This window comes from Myotis nattereri, assembly GCF_964212035.1.
Source record: "Myotis nattereri genome assembly, chromosome: 3".
Classification (NCBI taxonomy): Eukaryota; Metazoa; Chordata; class Mammalia; order Chiroptera; family Vespertilionidae; genus Myotis; species Myotis nattereri.
This window is the reverse complement of record NC_138077.1, coordinates 131310797-131338413: the sequence shown is the minus strand read 5'-3', so window position 1 is coordinate 131338413 and position 27617 is coordinate 131310797. Positions and strand designations below refer to the sequence as shown.

Genomic DNA, 27617 nt, shown 5'->3' with positions numbered 1-27617 from the left:
GGGCTCACGGCTGGCGAGCACAGCAGTGTTGGCAGGAGCCTCTCCCGCCTCCGCTGCAGGTGGGCGGTAAGGAGCGAGGGGTCCCGAACTGTGAGAGGCCCGGACTGTGAGAGTGATGTCTAACTGCCAGCTTAGAGTAAATAATCTAAGCTGGCAGGCGGACATCCTCCGAGGGGTCCTGGACTGTAAGAGGGCACAGGCAGGGCTGAGGAACCCCCCCCCCCCCCCAATGCACGAATCTCATGCACCAGGCCTCTAGTTAACTATAAATAAAGCTAAAAATTTTAACTTCTTGAATTCCCCATCAATTCTTCTTTTACATTGGTGGGTACAGGATTGTTAATAATTAACATTTGCAGCATATAAGATGGTATATGAGCAACAACAGTGTGGTCTCATGCTCTGGTGCCTGCAATGTGCCTTCAAGAGATCTGGAAAAGATTACTCTGACATTGCAAAGGTATGTTATCTTAGATACACAAAGACAATAGACAATTCCAAAATTAAAGATTGACCTTTGTCAAGGAAGCTATAGGCCTAGGACATAACTGTGACCATCTCTTAGTGAAGAATTTTTACATTCAGACCACTCTGTATGGTTACTTTGGACTCTAGGTTTGTAAGCCTGCCATGCGGGCCCCTCCTGAGCTTATCAGGTGTAATATGTGGTCCCTTTTTTTGTCCACTAGACTACAGCGTGTAAACTGTCAATAAATCCTGTTACTTCTTCAATTTTTCATAAGCTGAGTACATATAGAGGCTTTTGTATGAGTGAAGAGTATGGCCAATGACAAAATTTCATATTAATCCAGTGATCATGCTGGAATCACATAAATAACAGCACCAAAGTATATTTATTTTACTGATTCTAAAACATAGTTGATCATCCTGAGCGTATTAATGTCATATTTATAATACTTGTCTTATAAAAATCTTTGTTTCTAGGTAAATGACAAGTCAACAGCAGTTAATTCAGTCATCATAAGAAGAGAGCTTGTCATCCCCATCCCCCACCCCACCCTCGTAAATAAGGTTCTAAGCCACAAAACTTGTTTCAGAGTCAAGATGCACCTGAGTTTCTTAATTTACATTCTGGTGCTTTCAGCCTTACTATGATGATTAGTGACTTGGTAGTGAAGTAGTAATCTTTACAGTGGCTAAATGTACTGGCATTCCCTTCTAGAGATTCCAGGGAATTGGGAAAGTCCATTTTGGTTAAAAAGGGTTTTTAATTAATATACAGAGTGGGGCAAAAGTAGGTTTACAGTTTGTATGGAAAAGAATACAGTAATCTATAATAAAAGCATAATATACTAATTAGACTGGACTACCTTCCAGACGAAGGCTGGGCTGCAAGGGAAGCCCAGGTCCCAGGTGCTGGGGGATGGAAGGCCTACTCTTGCACGAATTTTGTGCATCGGGCCTCTAGTTTATAAATAATAATACAAGAATAAACTCTGTTTTGCATACTCATAGATGGAAAGCTACTTCTGCCCCCCATATAATACTGAGTTTCTTTTCAGTCATCCTGGTAAGTTCACGCAAGCTACCCATATGGGTGTGACATGAATATGTTTTATTCTAAAAGCTAAAATAACCATCGTTGTCATTGAGTTATATAGCTTTCTCTGTGAATATGTTTAAGTGACTCCTGAATTAGAGTATTTCAGAGGCTAAAGGAATAGCAAGCTGGAATGAACAAGAAGGTGAAAATAAGACTGATCCTCACTCCAGTCCTTCAAAGGGAAGAGTTAGGGAAAGTAGTGAATTAAAAATATATAATTTATTATTGTAAGGTTTTCCCCTCTGATTTTTACCAGCTGCTACCTAATAAGTCTCTTGGTGGACTTAAGAGTGTATACTAATGAGACAGTGGACATAAAGAAATACTAATAAAGAGCTTCCATTTCCCCACAATTCCTAGTTTGTCTAGTGAAACAAAGGAGGCTCTCTATTTAAGAATCAGTTTCTTGGTGGTTGTCCCAGAGATCTGTAATATAATACTTCTTTCCCAAGTTCAGGATTAATGTATGAGTTGCCTTGTCCCTCCTGTTACAGCCAAGAAGGATCACAAAGGATTTCCTGCCACATGCTGCCCAGTTGGATCTTGGGAGCCCTGCTCAGCATTATCTGACCTTCTTGCCCAGATTGCTATGGGCCTCAGGAGTCATTTACATTTTCATCCGAAGGGTTATGTTAAAGTTACGCAAATGAGACTTTCTCCTTTGAAAAACAAACAAAAAACTCATAGTCTAACATCTCCTTTAACTTTTGTAATATGTTTTAAATTCAACACACATGTATTTTCACATGATCAGACCAGTAAAATTTAAGTCTTTATTTTCTGAGACTAATTTCGGCCATTATTTGAGAAACGATAAATTCCACTAATCAAGTGAGATCACTAACAAAGTGGAAGCCATGCTCTCATAACTATTGCAATTTCTCTTTCCACTGTATCTTCCTGAAAACATCTGTATCTTAAAACTCAGAAGTGTTTCTCACCCACTCCTTCTCCTGCCCAGAGTCACTGCCCAATAGTGTTACTGAATTATCCTTTCTTTTTTAGAGGTTAGGAGAGAAAACACTATAAATGGTTTATAGATGCATTAGCTATAGTAGTTAACATTCTCTATAATGATACAATTCTAAAATCTATATTTAAAAGAAAAAAAATTATCTTTGAGTGCTGAAAGGCTAAAACTAGGTAAAGACTTCTTCCAAGAAAATATTTTACAATTATTAGATCATGAAAAGAACAATTAATACACTTTGTGTATGGTTCTTTATTTTCTAGAAGTCAACTAGTTTCTAACAGAAGGATAGATTGATGTACACACTTTTTGTTGTTAATCCTCACCCGAGGATATTTTTTCCATTGACTTTTTTTAGAGGGAGGGGAGGTGGAGTGGAGAAAGAGAGAAGAGAGAGAGAAACAGCCATGTGAGCAACATTGGTTGGCTACCTCCCATACTTGCTTTTAAAAGAAAATTTGCTAATATTCTCTTAAATTATTTATATGACAAAATGGTTGTGTTCTAAGTCCATTTTAATTTTTATTTATATTGTTTTAAGTAGACATTTATTCACTTTAACATGTTTCTTATACCCTGCTAAGAATTACACTGAAGATAAGCATTCAAAAGAATAACTTGCTTACATGCAGTTGAACTAAAAAATCATTGAACAATGAAATCACTGAAGTAACCTAACTTACCAAACAGAAATTACTGTGTTAATTTAAAAGGCTGAAGATTTCAGTTTCACTGATTTCAGTTCTATCTGCCCAGTTCATTTCCAAATTATGCATCAGCTCTACATACTTCAGATATTGGCACCATGTATTAAGCTAAAAATTGTTAATTTAGTTATCACTTTATTATTGTTTTATATTTATTTCCAGTAGTAGCTTCAAAAGTTTTATATAGGCAAAGAATGAAACAGCTGTCTGGTTGGAAGGGATGAAGGGGGAAGGGCTTGAAACCTCTATTATTTAGCACTTGAAAGAAAATTGAGAGAATACAACAGAATGCTTTCTATTTTCCATCGTGTAGAAATGATTTATCAATAAGAAAAAAGGATAGTAGTACTTCATAAAAGTGCTCATTTAGCAGAATTCAAAACAGTAGTCAAGAGGAACCCAGAGCAGATTGTGACATGCAATGATAATTTTTTAAAAAAATGGGGGTCAGAGACTTACATTTACATTATTGTCTTTTGATGCAATATTTTGGCAAAGGCAATGGGCTTAGTCACAAGTGGTGTATAATGGTAATAAATTGTTTTTGTCTCTGCCTCTTCCTATCTGTAAAATAGATAATACTTGTCAGCTCTTTCTTTCCGCTCCTTCCCTCCCATAAATTTGTTTTTTTTCTATCAGTCCAGTATATTGGGAGACCACTTGGGCTGATGATTGAGTGTTGATGAATTAATTAACATGAATTATGGTGATATCCCAGAAGATATTTAAAAATAACATGATATCCAAATACCAAAACTCATAAAATTCAAGTGGCCATCAAAAAAGGCCACTTTACACAGCTCAGGCTGCATTTCGCCATTTGATGATTTCTTTTCCTCTTAGAGCCTGCTAAGGATGTTCAATCTGATTTGACATTATCTGGATTAAAATGCTAAGGGAAAGGTATGATTTTCTTTTACCTCTTAAGACTAAGCAGTGAAGTATAGATCAACTGTCACTTTATGATAATGCGCTGTCGAAAAAAAAAAAGTATGTGATAATTTCATTCACCAGGGAAATAATCTGGACTGCTCAGTGAATCCCTATGTTGGATGGCTTATTAACTTGAAAGAAAGAAAATATAAAATAGCCTATCCGTATGACTCACAGATTGTCTCTTGCTTTGTATTAGCAGTAAAAGAATATTTTTTATTTTACCATGAATATACTAAAATACTGTAAATATTTTAGAATAGGTAAACTAGAATATATAGAAATAGACTAGATAGGTATGATAATTGCTTAAAAGGTTAGAAATAAAACCTGGCACATGTTTTTTTCCAAGAAATCATTAAAAGCTTTCCTTTGTTTTCCCATTGAAAAGGATACCACTTGTACATGCAGAATAGCCAACCTGCTTCCCCTCTGGTCAGTACTTGATAACCAAAGCACATACAAACAGAATCTCCTTTCATCACTGTGGTTAATTGTGAAAGAGCTTTATTCTCCGCCATGTCCCCAAATTCAAAAACTGGTACAGTTCCAGTGTGTCCTGAATAGAGCTATCTGGCTTTGGATTAAATCTCCAAGGAGTTTTGTATTCACTCCCTACTTCCTGTGGAAGTAGAAGTTGTAATGATCATTACAAATATCTTGAATTGCGCCCTTAGCAGCCTTGTTAGCCTTTTTTGTTCCTCAAATATTTAGTATTGAGTCACTGAATGACTTTATTTTCTAATTTTGAAATGGACACGTTTTGTTTTTCTGTACAGCGGATTTCATTTTTACTCACATGGAATTAAGGCAAGTTATTTAATATCTTTTAATGAGAACAGAATGTTATAAAGAAATGTTTTTGGATTTTATTTCCATACTCTTGGAGAGAAGGCCATAACTTGCAAAATGATTGGGAAGAAACTAATACTCATTATTAAGAATACGTATTTGTTTAGTAAGATTTCAGTTTCCTTAAACTTAATAAATTTCTATGTAACTAATAGATTTACAAATCATTTAAGCTATGTGGATACATTTTAAAGTGTTTAAAATCTGTTTTTGAGACTTAAGTCAGATATACTTGACTCATATCTTTGTTAACCGGGGACAGATCTAAGCAGTAGCTCACTGTACTTTGTATATACTAGTATACGTTTTGTGTGTCAGGGAGGTTCTTTCCCTACCTCCTCACAAATTCCCTGCACTATGCTCTACCCATAACATATACTCATACCCAGACAGTCTTTTCAGGACTTCTTATGGGTTGTTCATGAATAACTGGTCGGTTAGTTCATACATTTGTGCAGATAGTTCTTTTCTCTTGTTCAGATACCCTCTCGCTGGGTGAGGCTGATGTTGCAGTATACGTGTGGAGTGCTGATAGCCTGCTGAGCACTGCTGCTTGGCAGAGGGTCACAGTTGCTTTTATCAGGTATCCTGGACTGTGCTGGGCACCACTGTGGATGCAGAGGAGCATGCAGGAACCAGATTCCACACAGGATTTTGTGCAAAAGTTGAGGAGAATACCTGTCTCTTCTTTTCTGTTGAGATCACATAAAGCTTCTCTTGCAACCCCAATCTACACTAATAAAAGACAAACATGTAAATTGACTGTACCTTTGCTATGCCTTAAGCCACGCCCACCAGCCAATCAGAGCAACTATATGCAAATTAACCCAACCAAGATGGCAGCCAGCAGCCACAGAGCTGAAGCGAGCAGAAGGCTTGATTGCTCCAGTGATGGAGGAAGCCAAGCTTCCCGGCCAGCTCTGAGCTCCACTGAAGGCAACAAAGTTTCAATTATAGAAGGTAAATAAATCCCAGAATAAAAAGAAAAAAAGGAGAGGCTGGGAGCTTCTGTTGCCAGGGGGTTTGGCCAGCCTGAAAACGGCCCTCAGCCCCTCACCCAGACTGTCCAGGCACCCCAGTGGGGACCCCCCACCCTAAAGGGGGTGTGGCCAGCCTGAAAACAGCCATCAGCCCCTCACCCAGGCTGGCCAAACCTCCATGGAGTGAGGGTCCCCACTGGGGGGGGCTTGACCAGCCTGAAAACAGCCATCAGCCCCTCACCCAGGCTGGCCAGGCACCCCAGTGGGGACCCCCATCCTGAAGGGGGTGTGACCAGCCTGCAAACACCCATAAGCCCCTCACCCAGGCTGGCCAGGCACCCCAGCGGGACCCCCACCCTGATCTGGGACACCCTTCAGGGCAAACCAGCCAGCCCCCACCCATGCACCAGGCCTCTATCCTATATAATAAAAGGGTAATATGCAAACTGACCTTAACAGCAGAAAGACTGGGAATGACTGGTCACTATGACACACACTGACCACCAGGGGGCAGACGCTCAATGCAGGGGCTGCCCCCTGGTGATCAGTGCGCTCCCACAGGGAGAGCTCTGCTCAGCCACAAGCCAAGCTGACAGCTGCCAGTACAGCGGTGGTGGTGGGAGCCTCTCCCACCTCCTCATCAGTGCTAAGGATGTCAGACTGCAGCTTAGGCCTGCTCCCCGCTGGCAAGTGGACATCCCCCGAGGGCTCCCGGGCTGCCAGATTGATGTCTGACTGCCAGCTTAGGCCCAATTCCCCAGGGAGCGGGCCTAAACCAGCAGGTGGTCATCCCCCAAGGGGTCCCAGACTGTGAGAGGGCACAGGCCAGGCTGAGAACCCCCCCCCCCCCGAGTGCACAAATTTTTGTGCACCGGGCCTCTAGTATCATATCAATTTAAGTGCATCCCATTCTTTTTCATCACTACTCACAGGTATCACTAGCCATGAAGAATGTCAAGCAATAAGCTTTTTACCCTCTGAACGTTATTCCTCTCATGTCCAAAGCTTTGTTACTGAGACATCCTTGTCAGTATCTGACCACTGCATCAGTGCATCTCCTTAGGTGGGCTCCCTCCCAAGATGTTGCTCAGGCTCTAGCATGAAGTACTAGTAGACTGCCCCACCATTTTGCAGAAAATTCTGAAGACATCTCATGCTGTATAGTTATAGCAGGTGGCTGAATGTGTGCACTCCCTCTGGCATATTAGAAAACTATTTAAAATACATGATTGAAAAAAAATAAAATACATGATTGAAATTGGTAATTTTAAACATTGGTATTTTTCTCTTAAAATCTAAAAAAAAAAGATATTTTAAGTGTTCTACTAGTTGGTTTCTGCTGAGCCAAGGCTCTCCATTTTTGGAATTACTGCTGTCTCATTATCCCTCTTCTTTAAAGTACAGTTATAATTTAACAAAGCTCTTTAGTGTCTCTGTCCTCTCTTCCTACTCCCCAATGCTCTTTATTTGCCATGTATATATTCATATATACATAATCCTGGAAGCACTCTAAACCTGTCAAAGATGAGTATCAGCTCGGCCGGTGTGGCTCAGTAGTTGAGTGTCAGCCTATGAACCAGGAGGTCGTGGTTATATTCCCACAACCCGGGCTTGGCCCCGTGTAGGGTTTGCAGAAGTCAACTGATCAATGATTCTCTCCCATTGATGTTTCTATCTCTCTCTCCCTCTCTTTCTTTCTGAAATCAATAAAAAGATTGTGTGTGTGTTTGTGTGTGAGTGTGTGTAGAAAAGGATAATATGCTAAGTGTCCGACCATCCAGGTAATGACATCACGTAGCAATGCCCAGCTTCCTCTCCCTAGCGACTAGCCTCCTTGCAGTTTCTTCAGCCCAGGAACACGACTTACTTTATAGCCAGGTGGAAACATTTCACACTGTAACCAAATGTCTGAAGCATTTTCACATGCCTCATCTCGTTTGATCTTCTCAGAAGTCCTGGAGTAGGTAGATAGGAGACTCAGTAGAATCCTATTTTCTTTTCATTAGCCAGAAAATGGAGATTTAGAAAGCTTAGAAACTTGACCTGACTGAAAAGAAGAAATGGTGGACCTTAAAAATGACTTCAGGTTTTCTCACTGCACAGAAAATAGTCAAACACTGCTGCAGTTCAATATTTTACCTTTTGTTCTCCCTGCGTGATCTACAATAATAATCTGCTTCGTGTTAATATTTACTGCTGTGTTGCTGACAATTACCTGAAAAAGAAGTTGGGGTGCTTCACTGGGCTGTAAAAAGTTTAGCTAAATCAGAAAGCAGGTCTAATTAAGCAAGTTTATTCTATATCTATTAAAGGCTAAGTTGACTCACATATGCGTGATACACATAAAACTCTCGCTGGCACCAGTCGCATGCATGTGTTTCCACCTGTCATGTCTGTCATTGTCAATCATGAATTTGGTTGATACTTCTATTATAGAGAAAGGACAAATAGCAGTCTATATATATAAAAGCCTAAGTGACCATTGCAACTGAAACAACCAAATGGATGATCGAACAGGCTGCGTGGGGCGACCAGGCCAGCATGGGGGTTAGTGAGGGATGACCAAATGACTGAGCAGCGGGCTGCGTGGGGCGACCAGGCTGGCAGGGGGTGCAGGCCAGCGGTGGGGGGGGGGGCAGTGAGAGGCGACCAGACTACTGAACAGGCTGCGTAGGGCAACCAGGCTGGCGGGGGGACAGTGAGGGGCAACCAAATGACCGAACAGCAGGCTGCGTGGGGCAACCAGGCCATCAGGGGGGCAGTTGGGGGTGACCAGGCCAGCAGGGGGAGGCAGTTAGGGGCGATCAGGCAGTTGAGCAGTTAGGAGCCAGTGGTCCTGGGTTGTGAGAGGGATGTCCGATATCCCCCGAGGGGTCCTGGATTGGAGAGGGTGCAGGCTGGGTTGAGGGATCCCCTCCCCCCCGCATGAATTTCATGCACTGGGCCTCTAGTGCATGAAATATTTCTTCTAATTAATTTCTTTTCAGTGTGCATGAATTCGCGGGGCCACTAGTGTGTATATATAAAGACAAATACTATCAAAGTATCAAAGGAAAAAGAGGTCAAAAGTGGACACCTGAAGTTTGCTAGCCCCATTCCTGGTATTAGTATGATTTTGGCAAATTTATTCATTACTAAATGCATTCTCCAAATGCTTTATTGAGTTACAGTCTAGTGTGTGCCAGGTATAGAGGATCTTGACAAGTTTGGGAAAAGGAGAGTTGTCAGGGAAAACCAAAAAATGATTAGGAACCATCCAGACAAAAGGAAGAACATCTGCAGGGCACTCTACTCTCTCCTTCTCTGACTTTGACTTTTTTCCAGCCCACATATTTGTCTTTCTCTGACTTACTTCACTTAGCATAATTTCCTCAAGGCTCATCCGATTTGTTGGAAATTGAAGGATTTCCTTCTTTTTTGATTGCTGAATGATCTTCCATTGTATAGACATACTATAGTTTCTTTACCCATTCATCTGTCAGTGGACACTTAGGTCCTATCCATGTCTTGGCTGTTGTAAACAATGCTGCAGTGAACATGAGGTGCGGATATCTCTTCCAGATTTCATTTTCTTTGAACATATACCCAGAAGTGGAATTGCTGGATCATTTCAAAAAATTTTAGAGTGCTGGGGGTTGGGATTGGCCAGGGAGAGGTCAGTGGGGGAAAAAGGAGATATATGTAATACTTTCAACAATAAAGAATTTAAATTTAAAATTTTTTTTAGAGTAAGTAGATAAAGTTATTTAAGAGGCTCACTAAAATTTTGATAGGAATTATATTAAATGTATAGATTAACTTGAAGAGAATTGACATCTTTATTCAGAAAAAAATACAAAATGTCTTTGCATTTATTTATACCATTGTCTATGTCTTTTATAGAATTTTAAAGTTTTCTCTATGAAGAATTTATGCATTATTGGTTAACTTCTAGATTTTTACAGTTTTGTTACTATTGGTTTTTAATTGGTTATTGCTAACGTAGAAAGATGATAATGGGTTTTTTAGTCCTGTGTCTAGTAATCTCGCTGAATTCTTATTAGGTCTGACAGTTTATTTGTTGATTCTCTTGGTTGTTTTAAGTTGATGATTCTATTGTTAGCAAAAAGAAATATATTATCTCTCCCCTTCCAATACCTGTATCTTTTGTTTTTCATTCTTCATAGTATTGGCCAGTATCTTCAGTACACATTAGACATAGCAATGAAAGTCCACATCCTTGCCTTATTTTCAGTTTTTTTAGAGAATGCAGCTGAAGTTTTGACATTAAATAAAATGTTTGCTGTCAGTTTTTGGTATCTTTACCAAGTTAAAGACATGTCCTTCTAGTCAGAATTTGCTCTGAGGTGTTTTTTTAAATTGAGATATAACATTATATCGGTTTCAGATGTACACCATAATGATTCAATATTTCTATGTACTGGGGAACAATAACCCCAGTAAGTCTAGTTAACTAACTATGTGTGATTATGGATGTTTTCTTGTTATGAGAACTTTTAAGACTTTAGCAACTTTCAAATATACAATATAGTATTAATTATAATGACTATGTTGTCCTACAGTGTCAGCATTACCCAGAGTGCAAATATAAGCAGCCCCACTTTCTTCATCAGCTGAGGATCCTGAGATGGACTATAGCACAAGAAATATATACATGTGCCCTTCCTCTGCTGTCCAGCCCTGAAACCTTTCAATATGCAGTCATAAAAACACTGATTAATTGTTACTGAACTTTATTTAGTTCACATTTCACACAGTGGTGCCACTGGAGCTTGCAGTCTCAATTTTCACATCTGTAAACTGGGAACAATACCCAATTTGCAAAGCTGTTGTAAAAATCATAGCAAATATATCTCAAATGCCTGGCACATATTACCTTGATAAACAGGAGCTATTATTACCCAACATTGTGGTTAGTTCATTTTGTAGGGTCAGAAAACTTTTCCTTTTTTTTTTCTTTCTAGGTTCTTTGGCTGTCCTAATAATTAAATTGACATAACAGAAATGAACAGGAAGAAAAAAAATTAATTGAATGGGAGCGCCATAAAAATTACAAAAATTATGAGACTCAAAAAAGTATCCAAAGCAGGCAGCTTTTATACCCTTTAGACAAGGAAACAATAAATTTGTGAAGAATTGGCAAGACAAAGAGTTTGGGCTTGCGGTAGTAAATTGGTGAAGAAGTAACAAGGTTTGTTTATACTGCCTTCTTGCCCTGAATTCCCTGTCTCTGGCAATAAGGATGCCAGCTACCCTCCTAGTACAGGAAGAGATTTGTTTCCTGCCTTCAGGGGAGAAGGAGGGTCAGTGTGTTCTTCCTGCACCTGCTGTTTCTTAAGTAACTTTAATTTAAAAAGTGGCATTTCGGGGGTAGCATATTGTTCTTCTTCAGTTTATATCTGTCTGAAGATGTGGTAACCAAGTATAAATGTTCCCACAGATTCTTCAATACCTTACTTTCAATCTTATGAAAATTACTCTATAAGATTTAGAGTTTCCATAAATGAATAATAATTCCCTATTGCCTACACTCTGTCTAACTTAGTCTCTTGCTCCCTCTAGAGTACAGTAGTGAGAGGTCGAGATGTTGAGTGGGTAGACCTCACAAAGGCAGTTTAGGGGTATCTGTTAAATGTGAATGAATACATTGTGTAAAGTCAGCTGCAAGAAAGCAAAGAATTTTTTATGCCCACATTTAGTCATTCTGTACACCTAGTTGCACTCACAATTGTGAACACATTTCAGATTCATGAGAGACTGGCTGGGAACAGCCCCTCAGGAGTCTACCAGAGAGCTTTCAGTAGCGGACATCCATCCCGAGCCCTGGGAATAGCGTGGAGACCCACTGAGGGATGGCTCTCTAGTCTGTGGCCCTTGCCCCGAGGGGAGATTCCATGTTCTTGTGTCTCAGTCTTGACCCTGGAGTTCCTGGGAGATTTTCAGAGCTATGTCTGGTGAGTGTGAAATATGATATATTACAGAGCTGGTCAGATCCCATTTCCTGAGCTGCTGTCATTGAGCACTTCAGATTTCGTTTTCTCTGAAATAGATTTCTAAAAAAGAATGTTAAGGATTTTGATACTATGACTTCTTCCAAACTTAACTCAGTTTTGTCATCTTAATGGCTTTTGCTCATTTTAAAAAGCAGTGAAAAGGGGAGTTGGTGGTGGGAAATAACTGTTTTGATTGAAAAATATTTTTTAAATAGTCTATAAAACGACATCAACAAAATAGGACAAGATATCTAATCACTGGATTTTTAAATGCCCATGGTAGATAAATACTAAAAACCACAAAATACTTAAAACATAAATAAAAGAAGGAATGCCAAGAAGGATGAGTGAGTGAAGGAGGGAGGAAAGGAAGGAAGTAAGGGAAGTGAAAAGAGGAAGGGAAAGGTGGAATGAAGGAAGAAAGGGAGGAAAGAAAGGAGTGGAAGGAGGTAAGAAAGGGAACAAGGAAAGTAACAGAAGAGAGGAAGGGAAGGAGGAAAGGGAAAAAACTGAATCTGGAGTCCTGTCATTTAAAGATCAGAGAAAGCATGGTGGAATTTATTTAATCACAATGCTAAGGATTCTGATTGAGAGACTGCCTTTGCTAAAGAAAATCGTGGGTTATCAAGATGTTCAGGATGAGGCCGCCCCCACAGTGATTACAGAGTTTGTACCTTCAAGAACAGACCAGGAAATGGCCTCCGATTAAATGCCTCTGCTTTATGTTGCACTCCACTTAGAGCTGGTTGGAAGTCCCAACCAAAACCTTCATGGCTGTCCTGTTTCCCGAGTATTCTCTGAGGCGGGGAGTACCTGTAGATCCAATCTATCGGTGTTGGAAGTTGCATGTCACATGGCCAGGTAGAAGGAGCAGGTATAGGACATCACCCAGATGTTATGGATCGCTGCTACTGAATAGGATGAGCATGGAGGAAGAGATGATCGCATTTACGGCTGATGTGATAAGGTGGCTGGAGGCCAGCTTGCTCTGAATTATGACTCTTCAATGATAGAGAGCCATTTCTGGTGCTCTTGATTATTTTCTGTAGAATCATTTCCCTTGGGCATGAAGAACATCTATAGCATACTTTGTGGTGCAGTTCTGCTGGCTTGTGCATATGTGAAAATATCCTTATCTCACCATCACTTTTGAAGGATATTCTGTTCCCCTCCCCTGGAGATCCCCAGCCACCAGGATTTGCTTTCTGTCATGTAGATAACTTTGTATTTTCTAGAATTTAATGTAAATGGAAACATAATATGTATTCTTTTTTTCTGTCTGGCTTCTTTAATGCAACATCAAATTTTGAGATCTATTCATGTGCATCAATAGTTCATTCCTGTCTGTTACTGAGTAGTATTTCTTTGTATGACTGTACCACAATTTGTTTATCCATTCACCTGTTTATGGGTAATTGGGAGGTTTCCATTTTTAGATATTACAAAGAAAGCTGCCATGAATATTTGTAAACAGGTCTTTGCATGGGTAGATGCTTTATTTTCTCTTGGGTAAACACCCAAAAGTGGAATGTTTATTTTCACAAAACTGCTCAACTATTTTCCAAGTAGACGTACCATTTTACATTATCACCAAATGTGGTAGACAATCAGGGATACACAACTAAGGCCCAACTGGCTTCCAATCTTTCTCTCCTTCACCTATTGCTGTACATAGTCACAAATTGAATCCACAGTCATAGGACATGGACTTACTTCACCAAGTGGGCAAGGAGAAATCACTAAAGTTGTTCTGGAAGTGGGCTCAGAGAGTTGTTTGGCAGAGAATTCTGTGACCCGGGGTACTTGGAACATAGTCTGGAGGTGGGAAGCTGTGGCCATACGCAGGCATTTCCCTGGGTTCAAAGGATGTTTCCCTTTGTGGAGGGGGATGGCCAAAGGATGACCAGAGTGGGGCCATCTAAAGTATGGAGCTCAGGAGATCACCCCTTGCCAAGGTCCAAGGGCAGTACTATTCCTCTCCCTTCTAATCTATCCAAATTCTGACCATCTTCAAAACCCATTGTAAGTCATCCCTCCTACTGCATCTTCCATCATTGTGGCAGTTCTGTATGTCTCTTTCTTCTCGACTGTTTTCTATTTTGTTTGTATTTATCACTTTCCCAATTTGTCTATAAGCTTTAGAATCAACCACTGTGTTCTTTTTTTCGTCATATGTCCAGCGAAGTACTATGTACACAACAACTGTTAAAGATGCTGGTTGAAGGAAGTGCTGCAGGTGGTTCATTGGTTTTGCTTAGCTCCTAGGTTATGGGGTTAGACTTGAGAGCTTGCCCTGCATGCTTTTGCATTTACAAATACTATAGAATCCAGTGTGTAGCTACTAATGCATTACCCAAGCTCGTCTCATCATCTTTGCTAAGCATTCATCCTTAGCTGACTACCACTACCCAAACTCCATACTCATACTTACGTTTTACCAAGCCAGGGTAAATTTTGATCCGATCTCATCTCACCATTGTCTTTTTACATTACATTCTTACTAACTGTATTAAGTAACCCAGAAATAAAGAAGTAATGTTGTCAGGTTTCTGATTTTCCCAGCATTGGCTTTGTTTCTGTCATACAGGCCCCCAGAGACCTGGCCATAAGCGTTTCCCCAGCCCCGTCTCCGTGTGTGCGCATGCGCTGACCCTTCGCCCTCAGCTGCTCCGTTTCCTCTCCATCTGGATGATGCTGGGCTCTTTCCGAACGCGGCAGCAGCAGCAATTTTCCTGGGAGGCTTCTCCTTTTAAGAGATCTGAATTAAATGTCCTGCCGCTATGTTCTCTTTTTTGTTTCATGTGTACAACATAATGATTTGATATTTTTCTATATTGCGAAATGACCACCGCAATAAGTCTAGTTATATACATAGTTACAAATATTGTTTCTTGTGATGAGAACTTTGAAGATCTGCTCTTAGCAACTTGCAGATATACCACAGGGTATGACCTTAGTCACTCTACTGTACATCTTCATGATTTATGTATTTTATAACTGGACATGTGTACCTTAAGGCCACCTTCACCCATTATGACCCCCACCACTGCCCCACCTCTGGCAACCACCAGCCTGTCCTCTGAGGTGTTTTTTTTTTTTCATATGTAAGTAAGACCATACAGTATTTGTCTTTCTCTGACTTATTTTTTTCACTTAGCATAATGCCCTCAAGGTCTATTCATGTTGTCAAAATGACAAGATTTCCTTCTTTTCTATGACTGAATGGTATTTCCTTCCTCTGGGTTCTTACAGCACATTCCTTTAAACCTTTCTCATCATACTTAAGACACAAGGTAATTGTAGATTTTATTATCTATTATCCTGTGTAAAGATAAGGACCCATCTCATCTGACTTTGTATTTCAGCATCTAACATGGAGCTGGCAGCACAGTAATGTTTAAATAACTGGTCAGTGAGTCAGTGAATTAATGACTGAAAGAATGGAATGCCCCTTCTCATTCGTTTTCTTCACTCTGCTCTCTCTTCATGGTTCCCCTCATTTACTTTTGTTTCCGCTCTTCTTCTGCTGTGAATACGTTTTTGCAAGATTATAGAAAGAATAAAATCTTTGTGACCTTTAATTAGAGTGTTCTTAGATTTACAGATGTTGGAAAATGGATTTTGAACCTTAGCAAACAAACTGAAAATGTTTAAATATTTGTGGGTAGGTGTGGCAATGAAAGAGAGATTTCATTGGTATTTGTTATGAAGGTGGGTACGTCAGTAAGGTTTTGCTCAAGAATTAGTCATCTAGACAGAGTTGCCCTATTCTAAGGGCAACAAAAGTTACTCTGTCACACTATGTTAGGTAACTGATCTTCAAGCCTAGAGGTCTCCTGAGATGCCCTTCATAGAAGCCAAAGATAAAAACACTTTAAAAACTTCAAGCTTTAAAAAAAAAAAGAGAGAGAGAGAAAAAAAACTTCAAGCTTTGTCCTAGCCAGTTTGGCTCAGTGGATAGAGTGTCGGCTTGTGGACCAAAGGGGTCCTGGGTTCAATTCTGGCCAAGGGCACGTACCTTAGCTGCAGGCTCCTCCCCAGCCACGGCCCTGGTCAGGGTTCGTGCAGGAGGCAACCAATTGACATGTTTCTCTCACATTGATGTTTCTCTCTCCCCCTCCAACCTTTCCTTCCATTCTCCCTAAAAATCAGTGAAAAAGTGTCCTCGGATAACGATTAACAACAACAACAAAAACACACACATACAAAAGAAACAAAAAAAAAAACCTACAAGCTTTGTTTATCCCAGATACTCTTTATATCGATACCAGGGAATAATGAAGTTCCTAATACACTGGCCAGAAGTCGTAGGTACTAATGAATGTTAGTCTCTAATCCTCATCCTTCTTCCTAAATTTCCAACAACCTAAGTTTCCTTGAAATTTCTCTCAGGATCTGAATAAGGAATAGACCCAAATGGTATGTGCCAGTCACTAAACATGTACACCTTCTCTTCAGATACCAGTAAATTAATTTTCCTCTCTGGCACTTACATTTTCTTTGAGAATGACATGCTCTTGACTGCAGTCCAGCTATTGATAATAGAGAATGTTCTATATGAACTGAAGGCCTTCACACTCAACTCACATATAGTCAGGGGCCAACCCATGGGCCCAGAGTCCTCATCAAAGATCCCTTTCCTAGGAACGTTGGGGAGTACTCTGTCTCTAGTTTGCTTCGCTTGAGAGGGGTAGAGGACACCTCAGCAGATATTTTGAACGGTATTATAGCAGACCAGCATGAATAGGAGCTGAATCTAGTGCCAGAAACTGGTTTATCAACCTTAAGATTCTTAGCAGAAATTCTCTAGTCCCAATCTGAATCCAGTTAAAGTGGCAATAATTAATCTTTGTACCCTAGTGACACTGTTTATTGTAATATTAAATAGATGTTAATGTATGAAAAAGTTTTGAAAACAAAATGTAAAGATAATAGAAAAAATCACTGTAATGCTTAATTTCCTTATTTGGAAAGGAAGTGCCCTTTAAAGCTTTAGAATCAGCTACGTGAAATACAATTCAACTGAATTTTCATTTAGAAATTACACTGTATCCTGTAGGTGTAGACTTCCCTGTTGCTTGCACACAACTTCCGTTAACTGCAACAATGGAAGTTACTTATGGAACTGCTTATACCTCTAAGCATTGTAGAGGCAAGTGGAATTAAGGCCAACAACCCTACAATGTTTAAATGTACCATGCCTGTTTTTCAGAATTATTCTTGCCTAAGGAAATGAAAGAGGAATTGCTTGCTTCTACATCTTTCGAAGCATGTGAGAAATGTGGCTACATTTACTGGTTCAGTTTCCCGAAATCTTTGCAGTCAAACGTCCTTGAGCCCAGGACCCTTGGAGATTCTCCTAACTGCACATTGTTAATAGTGGTTTGTTTTGAGTTTCCAAAAAAAAAAAAAAAAACAACCAAAAAAACCCCACTTTAATCATTGTTTTCTTTATCTTTTCAGGAGCTTCTAAAGGCCTTTGATGATGAAATCAATGCTTTTTTGGTCAATATGTTTGGACCTCGAGGTGAGTGAGTTACTCGAGAACTTAATGGGGAAGGAACACAGTATTTTGTTATAGAAGAGGATTATGTCAGTTCCAGTGTCTTGAAAATAGTAGGGTACCTATTGTTTAGAGACTTAACCTCTCTCACCTTTGACATCCTTCTCCCAGAACATCCAAAGGCCCCCTTTCTCCTGGGATTAAAGTTCTGGGAGCAGGAAGCAGAACTGGAGTGCGTGCAATGTTTTCCTTTGGTGTCTCTCTGGCTACCAAAGTAGGTAGTAGCTTTCCTTCTAAATGTATGCTGCTTCTCTCCTGGCTGTACTGTCCACTCACCTTCTACCTTCCTCACATGCGGTCATAGATAGTCTTTCTGCCCTTGCTCTCTGAGCGTTCTCTGCCCAGGCCCCTTAGGTTGAGCTTCTAAACGCTCAGTCATGCCTCCGTCACCAGTCTCTATGACTGCTGCAACGTGCCAGTCGATGTATCCTTACTGACTCTTCCCTCTCAGTTCAGCACTGAGTGGTTGTAAGTTATCCTAACTAGTCTCCCCCTTCCAATCACTTTTTAAGTATCAGCTGGAATACTACTTTAAAAGCCTAAGTCCTAGGATGTGGCGCTCTAGCTTAACACTCAGGGCCCTTTCAGGTAAAAGCCAGCTTTCTTGCATGGACTGCACACCCTTGTATATCTAGCCCCAGCTCTCTCCAGCACTCAGTGCTACTTCCCCATCACTTTGACCTCTGAAGTCTTTTACTTTCTCAAATATATAAAATTCTTTCATACGCTGTTCCTTGAGCCTAGAATTCCTCCTCATTCCTCCTCTAATATAGTGAGCTCCTTCTCATACTTCGGGTTATCAGCTTAAATGCTCCCTTTTTCTCTAACAAAGATGTCAGGGAATTTGCCAATCTAAAGTAGGCTTCTTATTATACTCTATTTCAGTCTGTTTATTTCCTTCATAAACAGCCTTATTGTTATTAATAGCTCTTTCTCCCATGAGGTCAGGAACTATGACTGTTCTCTCCAGTGCTTATTGCAGCTCCAAGAACACAGTAGGCACTATCTATTTTGCAAATAAATGAACAAATTTTAAACAACATGTTTTGTTTCACTTGAGCCTTGCTGTATCACAAAGCTGTGAAAAAAATCTGCAAATTTTTTCCTCAGCACTATTGGTGAGGGGAGAGGGGATAAAGAGATTTTCTGTTTCTCAAAATCTTTAAACAGAATCACTTAGAGATTATTTAGACCACTCTCCAGTTTCTGTTCTAAGTGAATGACTATATAGTTTTATTGAATTGATACCCTGTGATTGTATAGAACATTAAAAAATACTTTCCCATAGTCTTTGGTTCTGTTTTGCTTTTTCCTTTTCATCCTTGTCATGACCCCGTGGGACAGGCAGGGTGGGACACCGTGTCTGCAACCTACTCAGTTAATATGTCTCTGCTTACAGCTATAGTGGGTAGTGTAGAGGGCATGATGCCTAACTTACACATGCAGGCTTCTTGGTGACAGTGGCTTTCTACTAGTAGTTGACACTCCCACTGGAGAGTTAAATAACAGTCTCTCTGAGCCAGCTTCACACTGAACTTTGCCATTGGTAAGATCATGGTGATCTGGAATTATATGACTGTGGGATCAGTTAAGGATAGTATTACAGTCATTTACTCAGCTGTGGTTATTTTTATGGAAGTTTCCTTTGTAGCAAAGAGACTTAAGATTGGCATTTGACAACTGGATCAGTTGACCCCCACAATGACATCTAGACCATCATGAATCCCTGTCGCCTTCCTAAAGGTGGCACAAATTTAAGTTGGCTGACAGCCACCTGGTAAGCTTCGAAGTATCCCCAGGTCTTCTCTCAGTTTACCTACACCATATCAGTACCGTCAGAAGATGTTGGGCAAATACCTGACACAGATGAAGAGCTAACACCTCTCAAGTCCCAAAGATACTAATATTCCAACAGGTATTTGCTCCCATATTTTAGTTAGATCAGTTATGATCTTCTGTCACAATTTTGACAAATATTTCTAGGACTATGACATAAGGAAACAAAAACTTCAGGTGCTGTATTAGGTTTGCAATATGTTCTTGACTCAGTATGCCAATTAGTATACATTTAATTATATATTAGTACTAGAGGCCCGGCGCATGAAATTTGTGCATTGGGCCGGGGGGGGGGGGGCGCGTGGGAGTGGTGTCCCTCAGCCCAGCCTGCACCCTCTCCAATCTGGGATCCCTTTCACAATCCTGGACTGCTGGCTCCCAACCGCTCACCTACCTGCCTGCCTGATTGTCCCTAACCACTTCTGCCTGCCAGCCTGATCACCCCCTAACCACTCCCCTGCCAGCCTGATCGATGCCTAACTGCTCCCCTGCTGGCCCAATCGCTCCCAACTGCCCGCCCCTGCTGGCCATCTTTGACCACATGGGGCAGCCATCTTGTGTGAGGGTGTGATGGTCATTTTGCATATTAGCCTTTTATTATATAGGATATTTCCTCTCAACTCAGCACTACATGGATGTAAGTTATGAGACAATTGAAATATAAGATCTAGTCTTTGTCTCGTGGAGCATATACTGTAGTTGAGAAGGTAAAAGCACATCTGAAACCATTGGAGAGCCATAAAGTAAACCATGGGTATTAGTTTTCTATGGCTGCAGTAACAAAGTACCACAGACTGCATGGCTTACCACACAGCAGTTTATTCTCTCCCAGTTCTGGATGCTACAGGTTTCAAATCAAGATGTTGGCATGGCTGTGTTCCCTCCGAGGTTCTAGGGAAGGATCTGTTCCACCTCTCTCCTCACTTCTGGGGATTGCCAGCAATACTTGGCCTTCCATGGCTTGTAGCTGCATCGCTCCAATTTCTGCTTCATCTTCAGAGTGTCCCTGAATCCAAACCTCCTCTTTTAAAGACACCAGTCACCTGGTCAGGGCCCACCCTAATCCACTGTGGCCTCATCTTAACTTGATTACATCTGCAAAGACCTAATTTCCAAATAAGCTCACAATCACAGATATGAGGAGTTAGGACTTGGAGCATGTCTTTTTAGGGACCACAATTCAACCATAGTAGGAGGAAGGGTAGCAGTTTAGTGCAAGTTAATTTTTTACCCTCTATAGCTCAATTTTTCTCAGGTGTAAACTGGGGGTAACAATGTCACCTTGTGTCTGTTATCCTGATTATGATAATGGCATCACCAGTGTGTGCGTGTGTCCAAACTCATCACATTGTACATATTAAATATTTATAGGATTCTGTGTCAGAATTATATCTCAGTAAAGCTATTACAAATTGTTGAGTGAGACTCCTTCCACGTTCTGCGTGGAGTAGGGTTCAGTATCTGAAAGAGGAGCAAATGAGAGAAAAAGACACGAGATAATTTTGCAATATTGGGGGACCAGGCGGCAAGTCCCGAAGGACTTCCTCTGTGCTCAGGCCTCACCAAGCTTTTATTGAACTGGGATGCACCCATAGCATAGCCCTTAGGCAGGTGACCCCCTAGTAACAAGCAGACTAGCCCATCAGCAAGGATTTACATAATAATAAATGGGGGAGTAGTTTCAGCTACCACTGTCTGGACAAACAGAGGTGGCGCCTAGCTCGGAGCTTTGCTAGGGCTTCAAAGGCACCCAGCCTTCGGGGGGGTTCGGGGAGTTCTCTGTCTATGCTTATCAGATAGTGAAGGCAATAAACAGTTTCCCACACAAATATTATCACCTATATAATAAGATGGATAGAGAGTTAAGTTAATGCATGTAAAAGGCTTTTAGAACAGTGTCTGCCACAGAATTAGTGCTCAGTACATGTTAGTTATAATAGTATTATAGCCATACTAACCTGAATTATGAAGTGGTGATTATTTGATGCTGATGAGGAGCTGTGTTATGAAAGAGCAGTAGGAAGTAGCTTCCTTCAGAAGTCAGGGCCTTAGATGCTGAGATACAAGTTAGAAAGTGGCGCAGAGCAAAGCCTTTTATGACCAATAATGACGAGCTAGTCTCGGAAAGGTACTGCCTGTTCGTCACCTGCATGCCCCTTTCTTACCTTTTATCCTTACTACAAAAGGGGAAAGTTTGCAGGATAAGTGATGGGACAGAGCTTGAAAAGACACTTTCCTTAGAAGTGGCACTCTGGAGGGTGGTGGTTTAAAGAGGGGCTGGTGGACAGGGTGGGTAGCACAGAAAGAGAGACTGAGGCTGAGGGAACCACAGAGATCAAGAAAAGGGCATTATCTCTGGAGAAACCAGCTCCTTACAACTCTTTACAGCAGGCCATTTTTATAATCATGGGCTAAATAATTTTCTTTATTTAAACAACAAAAAAGAACAATATAAAGAACAAAAATCATTTTATGTCCATAATTATTTTCAGGTGTTACTCATTATATTATAGCTCTATTATATGTGTGTGTTGTTTTTTTAATCCTCACCAGAGGATATGTTTTTATGTATTTTAGAGAAAGAGGAAGGGAGAGGGAGAGAGAGAGAGAAAAACCTTGATGTGAGACTGAAACATCAGTCAGTTGCCTCCCCTACAAGCCCTGACCTGGAATCAAACCTGAAACATTCTGGTGTACGGGAAGATGCTCCAAACAACTCGGCCACACTGGCCAGGGCTATTATGTATGTTTTATTTAGGTTTTTAAATTTTCACTCTCCAGAGTAAGGGACACTTGATGTACCTAGGTTCTTGCCTCCTGGCTGTTTGTACTCCTAGTCCCTGGTCAAGCTTTGGGTGCTTGCTTTATTTTCTGCTCTCAGTTCTGAATCATCAGCTCCAAGGTTTTGCCTTCATTAGCTCAGCTCTCATGCTTGTCATTCTGAAATCTCATTGATCTCTTTGGATCAGCTGAACTTAAACCCACTCTTGGTTGCTGCACAGTGATCCAGGGCAAGTTCTGGCCAGCATGGGTTTTAGGAAATAGGACACAGTGTCAATAAGCTTTCTCTCCTGTCCCCTCCAGACTTCTCCCTAGGAGGCAGCAGCAAGGTATGGCGGGCTGGGCATCAGGCGTGAATTCAAATTCTGACTCTGCTGCCGACTATTGTATGGCCTTTGGCAGGTTAATAAAGCTTTCTGAGCTGTGTTTTTACCCATAAAGTGGCAAACATACTTCATATTTACTGATTAAATAAACATAGTAATTATTTCAAAGTAGACATTCAAGGACTGTTACTTCTCACATTTGTTAATTTTCCTGTCCTTCAGTTCCTTAATGCTGCATCACAGTGTCTCCTGCTGTATTTGGTATGTACCACCGGAATGTCTGTGCCAGTATATCCTATATAATAAAGAGGTAATGTGCAAATTGACCCTCACACCCTCACATCACAAGATGGCCGCTCCCACATCATCACAAGATAGCTACCCCCATGTTGTCACAAGATGGCCACCCCCTCATTGTCACAAGATGGCCGGCAGGGAAGGGCAGTTGGAGGTGACCAGGCCTGCAGGGGAGGGCAGTTGGGGACAATTGGGCTGGCAGGGGAGCAGTTCAGTGTCAATGAAGCTGGCAGGGGAGTGGATATGGGGTGATCAGGCTGGCACAGAAGTGGTTAGGGGCAATCAGTCAGGCAGGCAGGTGAGTGGGTAGGAGCCAGCAGTCCAGGATTGTGAGAGGGATGTCCAAATGCCTGTGGGATTGGGCCTAAACCAGCAGTTGGACATCCTCCAAGGGGTCCCAGATTGGAGAAGGTGCAGACTGGGCTGAGGGACACCTGCCCCGCCCACCCCCAGTGCACGAATTTCATGCACTGGGCCTCTAGTCCTATCTAATAAAAGAGAAACATGGTAATTGGCGTACAACCGCTACCCTTCCCATTGGCTAATCAGGGTGATATGCAAATTAACTGCCAGCCAAGATGGCAGCCAGCAGCCAGGCAGCTTGAAACTAACATGAGGCTTGCTTGCTTCAGTGACAGAGGACTGCAACGTTCCCCACCTGCCTTGCCGGCCTCTGAGCTTGCAGTTTAAAAAACATTGTAACAAATATAGAAGCTAAACAAAACCCCAGAAACCAGCTTTCAGAGAGCTGGGATCTCAGAGCTGGAGTTGATACAGAGTTTCGATTATAGAACCGAAACAAACCAGATACCTGTTTTCAGCAGCTGAGGCCTCAGAGCTGGAGCCAAGCCTCAGAGCGAAAGCTGGCCCAGAATAAAAAAAAAAAAAAAAGGAAAAAAGGAGCAGTTGGGAGCTTCAGTCCCAGCCTGAAAACAGCCCTCAGCCCCTCACCCAGACTGGCCAGGCACCCCAGTGGGGACCCCCAAACTGATCCAGGACACCCTTCAGGGCAAACCAGCTGGCCCCCACCCATGCACCAGGCCTCTATTCTATATAGTAAAAGGATAATATGCCTCCCAGCACCGGGATCAGCATGACAGGGGGCAGCACCCAAACCCCCTGATTGCCCTGCGGCTCTGTGTGTGACAGGGGGCAGGGCCACAACCTCCCTATCCACCCTGCTCTGTTCGTGACAGGGGAAGATGCTCCAAGCCCCTGATCAGCCCTGCTCTGTGCCTGATAGGGGGGAGCTCCCCAACCCCCTGATCACCCTGCGGCTCTGTGTGTGACAGGGTGCGGCGCCCCAACCCCCCCACCCCACAGGCCCTGCTCTGTGTGTGACGGGGTAGAGCCATAACCTCCCCATCGGCCCTGCCCTGAGTGTGAGAGTGGCGGCACCCCAACCCCCTGATCGGCCCTGCTCTGTGGGTGATAGAGGGCGGTGCCCCAACCCCCTGATCCGCCCTGCTCTGTGTATGACAGGGGGTGGTGCGCCAACTCCCCTATCGCCCCTACTCTGTGAGTGACAGGGGGGAGCTCCTCAACCCCCTGATGGGCCCTGCTCTGTGCGTGACAGGGGGTGGTGCCACAACCTCCCCATCGACCCTGTCTTGAGTGTGACGGGGCGGTGCCCCAACCCCCCAATCGGCCCTACCCTGAGTGTGACTGAGGGTGGCATTGGAACCTCCCAATCCACCCTGCTCTGTGCATGACAGGGGGCGGCACCCCAACTCCGCAATCGGCCCTGCTCTGAGCCCGACCAGGGGCTGCACCTAGGGATTGGGCCTGCCCTCTGCCACCCAGGAGCAGGCCTAAGCCAGCAGGTCGTTATCTCCCGAGGGGTCCCAGACTGCGAGAGGGCACAGGCCGGGCTGAAGTACCCCCTCCTCCCCCCCGAGTGCACAAATTTTTGTGCACCGGGCCTCTCGTGTTTATATATAAAAGGCTAAGTGTCTATCCATCCGACCAGTGGCCATGATGCACACTGACCACCAGGGGACAGACGCTCAATGCAGGAGCTGCCATGACGTGCACTGGCCATCTAACCTAATAAAAGAGAAACATGGTAATTGGCGTGCGACCGCTACCCTTCCCATTGGCTAATCAGGGAGATATGCAAATTAACTGTCAGCGAAGATGGCGGCCGGCAGCCAGGCAGCTTGAAACTAGCATGAGGCTTGCTTGCTTCAGTGACGGAGGATTCCAACGTTCCCCCCTGCCTTGCCGGCCTCTGAGCCTGCAGTTTGAAACATTGTAACAAATATAGAAGCTAAAAAAAACCCCAGAAACCTGCTTTCAGCGAGCTGGGATCTCAGAGCCGGAGTCAGAGCTGGAGTTATACATTGTTTCGAAACGAAACAAACCAGATACCTACTTTCAGCAGCAGAGGCCTAAGAGCTGGAGCCTCAGAGCTAAAGCTGGCCCAGAATTAAAAAAAAAAGAAAGAAAAAAAGGAGCGGTTGGGAGTTTCCGTCACCCGCCAGCCTGAAAACAGCCCTCAGCCCCTCACCCAGACTGGCCAGGCACCCCAGTGGGGACCCCCACCCTGAAGGGTGTGTGACCAGCTGCAAACAGCCCTCAGCCCCTCACCCAGGCTGGCCAGGCACCCCAGTGGGGACCCCCACCCTGAAGGGTGTGTGACCAGCTGCAAACAGCCCTCAGCCCCTCACCCAGGCTGGCCAGGCACCCCAGTAGGGACCCCCACCCTGAAGGGTGTGTGACCAGCTGCAAACAGCCCTCAGCCCCTCACCCAGGCTGGCCAGGCACCCCAGTGGGGACCCCCACCCTGATCCGGGACACCCTTCAGGGCAAACCAGCCGGCCCCACCCATGCACCAGGCCTCTACCCTATATAGTAAAAGGGTAATATGCCTCCCAGCACCGGGATCAGGGGAGCCGAGAGGCCTCCCGGCACCAGGATCAGCATGACAGGGGGCAGCGCCCAAACCCCCTGATCACCCTGCAGCTCTGTGTGTGACAGGGGGCGGAGCCACAACCTCCCTATCGGCCCTGCTCTGTTCCTGACAGGGGAAGGCGCCACAACCTCCTGATCAGCCCTGCTCTGTGCCTGATACGGGGGAGCTCCCCAACCTCTGATCGCCCTGCGGCTCTGTGTGTGACAGGGTGCGGCGCCCCAACCCCCTGATCGGCCCTGTACTGTGTGTGACAGGGTGCGGCGCCCCAACCCCCCCCCCCCACCATGGGCCCTGCTCTGTGTGTGATGGGGTAGAGCCATAACCTCCCCATCGGCCTTGCCCTGAGTGTGAGAGTGGCGGCGCCCCAACCCCCTGATCGGCCCTGCTCTGTGGGTGATAGAGGGCGGCGCCCCAACCCCCTGATCCGCCCTGCTCTGTGTATGACAGGAGGCGGTGTCCCAACTCCCCTATCAGCCCTACTCTCTGAGTGACAGGGGGGAGCTCCTCAACCCCCTGATGGTCCCTGCTCTGTGCATGACAGGGGGCAGTGCCCCAACCCCCAGATTGGCCCTTCTCTGTGCGTGACGGGGTGGCGCCGCAACCTCCCCATCGACCCTGTCTTGAGTGTGACAGGGGGCGGTGCCCCAACCCCCCAATCGGCCCCACCCTGAGCATGACTGGGGGTGGCATTGCAACCTCCCGATCCGCCCTGCTCTGTGCATGACAGGGGGCGGCGCCCCAACTCCGCAATCGGCCCTGCTCTGAGCCCGACCAGGGGCTGCACCTAGGGATTGGGCCTACCCTCTGCCATCCGGGAGCAGGCCTAAGCCAGCAGGTCGTTATCTCCCGAGGGGTCCCAGACTGCGAGAGGGCACAGGCCAGGCTGAGGGACCCCCTCTTCCCCCTCCCGAGTGCACAAATTTTTTTGCACCGGGCCTCTAGACCTATATAATAAAAGGCTAATATGCAAATTTTCCCCTCAACCAGGAGTTCAACCAGGGGGCGGAGCTAGCCAGCCAACTGCTCACTGCCCCTCCTCCAGCTGGCCTGACCTATTGTCCCCCATTGGGGCGGGCTGGGCTGCCCCCACCTGTGCCCAAATTCGTGCACCGGGCCTCTAGTTAAAAATAAACAGCACCACCGACCTGGCACTGGCAAACCAACACTAGGCTTTCCCCAAGTGGGACACAGGCCCCACCATCACCTTGGAGCGACACCCCACCAAATCGTAGCCAATGCTGCCAAGACCACATGGCACAAAATGTGGCCCACAGCCCAGCCCGGAAATAATCACTGTGGGCACCGGGTATTGATGTCACATAGCAACGATCAGATTCCTTTTCCTAGCGACTAACATCCTTGGAGTTTCTTCAGTCCACGAACCTGTCTTGCTTTATAGCCAGGTACAAACATTTTACAGTTTAACCAAATGTCTGTGAAGCATTTTCCCATTCCCCTCATTTGATCCTCACAGAAGTCCTGGAGCAGGTAGATAGGAGACTCGGTAGAATCCTATTTTCTTTTCATTAGCAAGATGTGAATAGCGATATTAAAATATTTCTTCTAATTAATTTCCTTTCAATGTGCGTGAATCCATGCACCAGGACACTAGTACCTTATAACTGAGCGGTGTTTCTCTGCAGGATTCTCACTGTCTGTTTCTTTTCAGATTCTCGAGTCAGAGGATGGTTCATGTTGGACTCTTACCTCCCTACCTTCTCTCTTACTGTCATGTATCTGCTTTCAATATGGCTGGGTAACAAATGCATGAAGAACAGGCCTGCTCTCTCCCTGAGGAGCATCCTCACCTTGTACAACCTCGGCATCACACTTCTCTCCATGTACATGCTGGTGGAGGTAAGTGCCGGGGCACCTAACCTGGCCCTGTCCCACCACTATTC

At 43.6% G+C, this 27617-nt stretch overlaps 1 protein-coding gene across 1 annotated transcript in view; it reads left to right on the top strand.

Moving 5' to 3' along the window:
• Positions 1 to 27617, top strand: part of ELOVL2 (ELOVL fatty acid elongase 2) — a 75686-nt gene that overhangs the window by 23053 nt on the left and 25016 nt on the right. The window contains exons 2-3 of the mRNA XM_081085608.1: positions 17463 to 17526; positions 27386 to 27573. Coding sequence (XP_080941734.1) covers positions 17463 to 17526; positions 27386 to 27573 — 252 coding nt within the window. The remainder of the gene's footprint in view (positions 1 to 17462; positions 17527 to 27385; positions 27574 to 27617) is intronic.